Genomic DNA, 10,191 nt, shown 5'->3' with positions numbered 1-10,191 from the left:
GCAGATTAGAAGTTAGTTGCCGTTATGTTAGATTTTTTCACCTCTTTTCACATATTCGTTCATTTTATGAGTAAATAACATTTCATAGCCTAGGGCGGCTTCTCTGCCTCTGTTCCAGCCAAACTGATTCGGAGTTTATGTTGTTTATTTTTAAACCTCTTCGTAGTACTACATTTGGGAGGGATGGGAAGGGAGATACTAAAAATAAAGGGTACCTGCACTTGGTATTTACACCAAACCAATTGAACTTACTATGGCTAAGTTTTTACTTTCTGAAACTGCGATTATCTGTTTAATGATCTTTCTGAAATATTCTCACTAAGATATTTTTAGTTGGTGACAACAAAATGATATGAAAGTGCAAAATTTCTTAGTCGACAGCAGGTTCAACCCCCAAAGGAAACCTACATGCCATACGGTTGCATAGGTCACCTCAGCAAGTCAGAAGAAATGGTGGCGAGATATTCAGTTTGAACCTTGAAGCTGTTAATTCAAAATATACAGTAGTTCGTTTAACGGGACACGGTATGATACTCACACCCCTTTTCTATAAAAGCCAAAACGCAAGACTCTGAAATCCATACAGATGGGAACTACAACAGAACACAAGGTGTAAGAATGGAATTACAAGGGACATCCTAAACCATATCCACCAAGTTCCTCCATACAAAGAACACATTAAGAAGCGAAAGTTTGATATCTTGCCCACTTCTCCTGTGTCATAAACTCTAGAAACCCCATAACACATGATTAACATGTTGCCATAATGAAACCCCCCATTTATCCCCCCAACTCTAGCTCCATATATTGCACCATCAAGCTGCTTTCCCCTCTTTTTAGCAGTTTTTCCTTCAAGCGCTACAACAGCTGAAACATCTAAGTTCACATTGAATAAGAATGAATTACCTCAATGAGCAAACACAGGAAGTTGGATAAAAGGACTCTTGCTTCAACTCTGAGTATGGATGACCAAGGGCATAATAATGATGCAATTGTAGTACCTCGGGTTTTGCATCGTGACGCCCAAAACCTACATTCCTAGAAACCCCTGAACATACGCTGTTGCGCAAATCAATCATTCATCCCATCGAAACTACTACCCCTTGCACTTGTCTTCTTTTTGTCCCTCCAATTTTCGCCCCATACTTTTGCTTCAGCAACTGCACGTTCCCTGTCTAGATCACGATTCCTTGGGGTTTCTCTAGTTCTACCTGCACTGACAGGGCTGTTCTTTTGAGAATCCGGACGTTCTGATTCATCCAAACCCCACTTACGACCAGATCCACCGCTAGTTGCAATTTTCCTCAACTCTATCCCAGTATTGAAATCCCTCGCAGAATCTCGTTTCCTCGAATCAGGAGAATTCCTCTGGATGGAAGGAGAACCATGGTGAGCACTGCTATGTTCATCAGGGCTCTCTACTCCATCTGCGGAGTGTAGTCTATCCTCCCTGCTCCTTGGAGTGGATGAACCAACACGGTTACTTTGTGCACCAACTGCATTAGGATCATAAGTTTGAGAGGCTAAATATGATAAAGCCGTCACAACATCCCCTATTAAAGGTCTAGTAGATGCTTGTTCTTGCAAGCACATTGCTGCTACAGCCAGTGCTTGGTATAGTCCTCGCATTGGGTAACGGCCTTGCAATAGGGGATCTGCCATTTTCGGGAACTTCCTCCGATCCTTGAAAAGCGGTCGAGCCTGCAAACACGTTTCTCAATGCATTAAAAAAGGCAAAAAGAATACCCTGCCTTTCAAAGGTGTAACAGTCAACTAAAGGAAACACAGATCTTCCACACATTATATTTCAAGAAATCGAAGAAACAGAGGACACAAACAATAATGGCCAAATACAATGGCAGAGAGGACATACCCAGGCAACAAGATTATGCTCCCCATGAGACCGTGCATTATCAATAGCTTTGCGTCCTGTAATCAGCTCAAGGAAGACGACCCCAAAACTGTAAACATCAGATTTCAATGTGAGTTGACCGGTCATTGCATATTCCGGAGCACAGTAGCCATATGTGCCCATCACACGCGTAGACACATGAGTCTTGTCGCCAACAGGGCCCAGTTTAGCAAGCCCAAAATCTGATAATTTAGGGTGGTATCCTTCATCAAGAAGTATGTTGGAAGATTTTAAGTCTCGATATATTACAGGAGGGTTGGCTTTGTCATGCAGATATTCTAAACCCTTTGCTGCACCAGCTGCAATCTTCATCCTTGTATTCCAGTCCAATGGTTCTTTATCAGGTGGAAGATCTGCATATGGACTCCAAAGAGGGGATTAGGTGCCATTTTGCATAATTTGCATTGTTACTATTACAAGAGAGAAGTAGCAACACAACACAAAACAGCCAACAACATTAAAGACCACTTCAACTTTAGACAATGAAAACTTTTATCTAAATATACCAGAAATAATGCAGAGATTCTACTTGTAGAAAGGAAGAATGAAAGTATTAATTAAGAGCACTCTGTTGAGCATCCCTACAAACTTTATGTGACTGCTTCAGTTGGGGGGGGGGGATCTCTGAGTTTTCAACAAGGCCTTATCAGGAAAATGACTATGGAGATTCGGGATTGAGGAGCACACTCTAGCCTCTACGCGGGTAGATGATATATGGAATTATTGGAGGATGGAGGACTAGAAATATCACACTTTCTTATGGGTGCAGACTTTGGAGGAATATTACTAAAGGAAGGGAAGGCTACACAGGAAACAAAACCTTCAAGATAGGGGATGGAAGTAGAATCAGCTTTGAGAGTTGCACCTGGTGTGGAGGAGAGACGTTGAGACTCAACTTCACGTACGTTCACAGTATCTCAAACCAGAAGGAGAGGACAATACAACAGATTCACATGTTACAAGAGGGGGATTTCATTAGGACGTAAGGGTCCAAAGGAACCTTAGGGACAGGGAAATGGCTGTGCATCTCAAGATCTAGTTGAATTATTTTACAAGCAGAGTACATCTCATGTTACTCAGGGCTCACGGAGGTGGAGGGTGGGAAGAGATGGCTTGTTTTCACTTTTCAGTAAAAGTCATATTATCCTAAGCTCTTGGTGAGGGAGTCAAGTTTCCCACACTTATTTTGTTTGGATTCCAGGACACCAAGAAAGGTGCTTTTTACTTGGTTGGCAACGAGTGGAACAATATTGATAACTGAGAATTTGATGAAAGAAGATTACATATGCCAACTGGTGCTTCATGTGCAAATGTTTAGGTGAGGATGTGGACCACCTCAGGGGCGGACACACACGTTGAATGAAGCGGTGTCACGCGATACCGCTTCGTCAGAAAATGTTATGAGCATGTGTAATAATACTATGCGAAAATGAATAGATAGAAAAAATAACACTTCACAAAGATTGTCACTTGGCAGGCTGGTTAAGCAACTGATTTTGCAATTAGAGGTCGGACCTTAATTCGAACATATTTTGACAACCATTAGAGAGAGCCTCTATTTGTTAAAAATTGTGGTCAAGTAGAATTGAACTCTAGGTTAAGACTCGACAAAACCAATGCGCCAAGGTTATTCCTTATTTACGAATGTGGTAATTAATATTATTTTATTTTTCTTCTATAAATATCGACACAACTTACAAAAAATCCTGTGTATGCCCCTGGTCACCTCCTCCTACATTGTAGGGTGAAAACTCGATGATCTTGAAATGGTTCCTGCTGCAACTTGGCAATGCCAAGCTCACCGAATCAAGCACTCTCCAACCAGAAATTTAGCAGAAGGAAGAAAAATCGAAAAGCTTGGAATGTTGCCCCACTAGCACTTATGTGGCTCTTATGAAAGGAAAGAAATAGGATTTCAAGGGGATAGAGAGCTCCTGTGTGCATTAGAAGAATAGCCTCTCAATTTTAATTTCTTCCCGGTGCACCAATGAGGTTCCAGTTCGTATAGAAGATTGGTTGTCGTTCCTAGAGAATCATATTATGTTGTAGATTCTCTAGTTTTTGTTAGATTGCGTGTATTACCGAGATTTTCCCATTATTTATTAAACTATAAAAAAAATTGCTTACGAGTGAAAGTATACTATCCACACACTTTTACAACTTACACGTATATTGGATCTTGGAGTATTTCTGTATTCCCCAATATCAAAGTGGTTGAATCTACTTTCCATGCAGCATATAACTCTGATTGAAATAGAGTTATCCAGGAAAGTGACCGACTCTTTTTTGCTTACCTTAAGTTTCCAATATTTGGGCTATGGCATATTTCTTTCATTTTTAGAATGCTAACAGTTAGGACTATGGCATATTGTGACAATATGAACTAAAATGACAGTAAACATTCAGACTTAAAGCACGAATTGATCAAACAAAAGCAGCTCAATACACTTAAAGCACGAATTGATCAAACAAAAGCAGCTCAATACATTATACATTGGTCCATCTGTACAGAAGTCATAAATGAACCAATTTGGAAAAGAGCCTAGTTGGAAACCACATTGCTTCCTCCCCTGGTTTAGGAAAACTCAAATCATGATCTTTTTGCTCAAACATCTTGATGAGTAATAGAATCCACTAGGACGTAATCAACCTTCAAAAGTGGCAACCTCGTTATGTCACTATATTAGATTTCAGAATCAAATCTTTGATAAAGCTATACACGGCCTTCCACTGGTAAGAGGAATAATCTCCTAATCCTTAGTTCACTAAGATGAATAGAAAGTGGAGAAGAGAAATGAGTGAAAGGCAAGCAAGTGTTGAACCCTAGATACGCTAAATGCACGCCTTTATGTAGAGTATGCAAAGAACTGAAGCTTGGGACCTCGAGAATAAGGTAAATATTTTTTTACTCTAATTACTTACAACTCACAGAGTACTCCCCAAATGCTTCTCTCCAACCATTACTACCATAACATCTTAGGAACTTATTTTCAAATAAAACTACTACTATTATTACCAATTGAGAAGTTACAGCTCAAAGAAAAAAGAGAAATAGAGACATACTGGACACCCCCAGTATGCATAACTATACCTCACCACACAACACAGAACAACATTTCTAACTAGGATAGAAGTTCAATCTATTTAATCTACTTCCCAGTTTTGGATTCATCCTTCCTCTCACAAAATACTTCTTGAATAATCATCTTGATGATAGCTTCTACTGGCCTTCTTTTGTTCTGGAAATTTATTAATTATATATTTAGGAAATTCAGACACAGTTACCACCCTTTCTTATTTAGAAAAACATTCTGACATCAGAAAGTTGAAAGAGAAAATAAAATCACAAATTTTTACTGCTCTCCAATTGATTTTGGCATTTAACGCTTCTTTCAGAAGGGAGGGAGTGGGAAGTGGTTGCCTAATCCAATACACATATTAGTCCAGCTGAGGTACTCTGTCCACCAGACTCCTCCTCCTTTTCCCACTCAAGTAGTATCCAATCATCAATTCCATCAGCACCTGCCGCCCCAACGTTTATTACATTCTTTCTCCATCTCTTGCACATCTATGACCTATGGTAGCTCCATAGTCCTTGATCTCCAGCTGTAGCCTGCCTAAACTGCTTACTGCAACCTCAGTAACGTCCTCTGAGTCCTTTCCACTATTATTGCTTTGCTTAATCCCACATACGCTGAAATATAAATTGCCGTGGTGTTGAAGACTTACTAGTGGCAGTAGGCTATCATTATTTGACAGAGGCTTTGCTGCAAATTTGCACTATAGAGTTCCTTGTCCCTCTCACTCTCACCTAAACCCACAACATTGCTAGAGAATATTTTGCAAGTTTGCTCTGGGGTTATTGTAGTGAATTTCCAGCTCCGGTAAATAGTAAGAACGATCAATCTCCCTCCCCCCCCCCCCTTCTTTTTCTTTTTTGGAAAGGTAAGTAATAAGGTGGTTAAACGCTCCTCTTTTTTTAATAGGTTAAGCCAGAGACTCTGGCCCAGAGTCAGATCTTACATGTTTTTTTTTTCTTCAAAAGATCTTATATACTGATGTAAACCAGTTGTTCAAAAAGTACTCTATGTTAACAGGTTTTCAGCTATCAAATTTTAGCTTTTATAAAAAATAATATCCAGTTATCATTCCCCCCAAAAAAGAGCTCCTAATAACCACAACACTGCACAAATCATGGGAATTCACTGCGTATAGGATGATTAAGCTCAAATAACTCCAGATATGCAATATCCTACAATGTGAGGGGCAACGTTGACCGGCCCAGAAGAACAACTACATGTAACACAGTAACAGATACAATTGCTGAATTTAATCAAATAATGACGCTATGCTAGTGCTAGCTATTGAAATGCTAAGTTGCTAACACCTGTTACCATAGTAAGCGACAAAGCCAAATAGAACTTTTAAATTTACTCCATTAACTTCCGTTATAATTTTCACCACATGCAAGAACCTCTTCAACCAAAGAATATATTTCTAAACGATAAAGATTAATCGCTGCTCGTAGACGTCTAAACACCATATTATTATTGCACAATCACCTAAGCCATGTCTTTGCACAGCCAAATGTTCCAGTAACTGAGCATAGTCCAATATTGGTGCAATAGCCAACTCTTATTGGAACCACAATTCCATGTGATACTCAACGTTCTACAATTAGATTGCGTCCTCTACCATATCTATAAGTAAACTGTACGACAGTCATCAGCTTTATCCATATTGCAACCCCTTCATTGGAATGTTTATGTATAAAATAGAAGACTCAAAAAGAAAGAGTGGGGATGCCACAAAACCAAGGACAGAAACAGAAAAAGAAAACCATAACGTAAGAGAAATCAGCAGCAAGCAGCGTCTCATCTAATTACATTTGCTGTGAACTGTTACAATTGCTTCGATTTGGTCAGTTAATTTTTGAAATGCTCCACCACATGTTCATATCATGCTTAATTGATGTAATCATTCAGCAAAATTAGAACTTGCTTTTAGTGTTATTCAAAACCTATATTCACATATGAGGCTTCCACAAGCACTTTGGACATGAACTGTAATAGTCTAACCCATTCCAAGACCCAAGTCATCACGTCTTCATGTATTTATTTATTATTATTATTATTATTATTATTATTATTATTATTATTATTATTATTATTATTATTATTATTATTATTATTATTATTATTATTATTATTTTACAGTTTTACTAGGGAGAAAGAGAGCCTTGATGCATCACCGGGTCAAGCCGTAAAAACAGCCACTTGCAAAAATGCAAGGTAAGGCCAAGTACAATAGATCCAATGTCGTCCGACCTTTTTCGTACCACACAAAAAAGCAGGAGCTTAATGGACCAGGATGCCCTTTTATATAGGAAGAAGGGGCAGTGTTCTAGACAATAAGTAACTAGTTCATGATAAAACAAATTATAATGACACTGTGCAAATCATTGTATAAATTGCAGTAAATGTTCTAACCATGTAAATGATCCTCCAGAGAACCCAATGGCATAAACTCGTAAACAAGGAGGCGTTGGTCCCCATCTGCGCAATAACCAATCAGGTTGACGAGATTTGGATGATGTAGTAGGCTAAGCATCAGAACTTCCACCAGAAACTCCCTATTCCCTTGAAGACCATTGCGGTCAAGCTGTTTAACAGCAACCACCTGCAAATGGACCAGTACAATATAACCGATACTGGAATAGCAAGTCAGTGCAAAATTGGAGATTCTGGCACTTAATCTTCCTATGCTAACATATTCTTTTTTTAATAACCTTCCCTGTGCTAACATTTGCTAAGCTAACATAGAGATTGCTAATGATTTGATTTTGCACTATGGAATTATATTGTTATCAAATAAGACCTACCTGTCCTGTACTTTCCAGCCGACCTTTGTAAACACGTCCAAAACCACCTTCACCAAGCAAACACTCTGGCCTAAAATTCTTTGTTGCAGCAGCAAGCTCACGAAACGTGAACGTCTGTGCAGCTATATGTGCTGTTGGTCCATCTTTTGGAATGGCTGGATCTTTCTTAGAATCATGACTGCCGCGAGACTTTGATTTATCTGTTTATGAAAAATAATCATTGAGCCAATACCAAAAAGAAGAAAAGAAAAAGAAACAAGTCAAGTTGCGAATGTTCCGTTGACATTTTTGTTTTAGAAGAAAAATCAAATAAAAATTGAACATTATGCTGCATTAATTATGAAGCTCCACGGAGCTTTCGGGCACTGCTATATTTTAAGAGTCCAAATTCCTAAATAGTTCTTCAGACTAGGCCAGTCCTTTCGACATTCATACTCAAAGCATTCTCATTAGCAGCCTGTTCAGCTAGTATATGTATTCTTCATTATCGATAGGAGGTAGACCATCAAGAAATTGTCATATCATGGTTATAAAATTGAACTTCTTCTCCTTCCATTTAGTAATTCATGCGCTCTCCAAGTTAAAAGTCCTTGTTACATGTTTCACCTAATTAAGAACCCCCCTCCCCCCCCCTCCCCAAGGAGCAAAAGTTGCTGCTTTTCATCGAATGTGCTTGCCAGAATCTATTTTCTCATAGTATAGAGATACTTCTGACTAATTCAAACAATTTAATAGAGCAAAAAAATTAGTAAACAATTAGAACAATTGACAGATCTCTCAAATGTCCATCAGCATTACTTAAGAATAAACAAGAAAAACAAAGTAAAAAAGAAACAAATTTATTTCATGAAAGAGCCAGTCAAATCTGTAACAACCCTTTCTAAAATACCACAAACACCGTCAGAAAAACTCAGATCAAGTATATAAAAGAAAAACCACGCTCAAAATAGAACTAAAAAACTAAAATTCAACATAACCAAAAGCAAACAGAACATAAATAAAGAAACAAAATCAAATACACACCTGAATTAACTTTGCTCAAATGGATAGATTGAGCGGCAGAACCATCCTTAAAAGACTCCTTTTTTACAACTTCTTTAACACCATTTCCACTTTCCTTGTGTGATGATCTAAAGCAAGGAAAACACCCACCCATAATCAAATCCACACAACAAATCAAACAAAACCCTCCAAAAAACAAGAACCCTACTTCACAAAATTCTATAAAGAATCAATCTTTTTTACTTGTGACTTCACCATCTGATTTTTTTCACTTTTTCAAGAAAACCCCATTTCATTGTGAACAAAATCCACAAAAAACAAATCAAACAAAACCCACAAAAACAAAAAACCCCACTTCACAAAATTCTATATATAATCAAGATTTGTACTTTTGCCTTCATCATTTGATGTATTCTTTCACTTTTCAAGAAAACCCCAGTTCATAAAAATTCCAACTTTACACTCTCTTGAATTTTGCTAATAGACATTCTTCAGCCATGAGCCACTAATCAGTGACCCAAATGAGCTCAAAGTACAAAGATTCAACAGCTTCCCATTTCAGACAAAGTAGATCAACAAATCGAGGAAACTGATGGTTAAAGAAAAGGCAAAGAAACAAAGGCAAAATTTTTATTTGGTTTTATTATAAAATTTGTTTTTTATATGGTTAGATATATTGTGTGAATATATAAGGAAATAAAATTAATTTTAGAGAAGGGTTAAGGTAAAAACAAATAAATTTTGATTAGGTGAATCTTTATCTTGTTTAACATGATCTTCTTGTAATTGTTATCCTATTCACCTAAGGGCATAAATGGGACAATTGATGAAATTTGGGGGGCCAAAATGACAGTATAAATTACTTGTTTTATATAGTATTTATGTAGAGGGTAAATGCTTTTGTTAGGTAGCAAAAGTTGACGTAATTCTTGGAAATACTTTATTTAATATTTGTCCTTGCAGTTGTTGTATTTACTACTTATACTTTCCTCTTTTATAGACCAAGCTCTATCCATATCTTTTTATTAAAGAAAATGCAAAATGGAAACAAAACACTGTTTCTTCTTTTAGTTTAGATATTAAAATTAACATTTGTACACAAATATAATGTCAACTTAGATAAAAGCTCTAAGAATCTCAAATTGTTTAAAAAACCTTTTTGAATTTAATAGCATATTTCGTTATATCGCATGGGTTGTGGTGAGATGAATAAGATTCTTCACCCTTAAACAAAGGTTATAGTGTTGAGGTCCTAAGATTGAAAATAGACGAAATGATTTCGTGGCCACTTAAACTTGTAGGACTTTTGAAAGCCGATACACAAACTTTTGTCTTCCCCATTTAAACACTCAAACTCGTGAAATCTACAACTAGTAAACACCTTTGGCTATTGACT

General features: G+C 37.5%; 1 protein-coding gene across 1 annotated transcript; it reads right to left on the bottom strand.

Moving 5' to 3' along the window:
* Positions 1-464: 464 nt before the first annotated feature.
* Positions 465-9,670, bottom strand: LOC107763175 (serine/threonine-protein kinase PBL27). The gene is made up of 5 exons (XM_016581642.2): positions 8,817-9,670; positions 7,794-7,993; positions 7,402-7,591; positions 1,874-2,265; positions 465-1,701 (listed from the first exon to the last, which is right to left on the bottom strand). The coding sequence occupies exons 1-5, from the start codon at positions 8,947-8,949 to the stop codon at positions 1,072-1,074; spliced, it is 1,545 nt and encodes a 514-aa protein (XP_016437128.1). The 5' UTR covers positions 8,950-9,670; the 3' UTR covers positions 465-1,071.
* Between the last annotated feature and the right edge of the window lie 521 nt (positions 9,671-10,191).

The sequence above is a fragment of the Nicotiana tabacum genome, chromosome 7 (assembly GCF_000715075.1).
Source record: "Nicotiana tabacum cultivar K326 chromosome 7, ASM71507v2, whole genome shotgun sequence".
Classification (NCBI taxonomy): Eukaryota; Viridiplantae; Streptophyta; class Magnoliopsida; order Solanales; family Solanaceae; genus Nicotiana; species Nicotiana tabacum.
The sequence above is the reverse complement of the archived record's forward strand: the minus strand, read 5'-3'. Positions and strand labels throughout refer to the sequence as shown.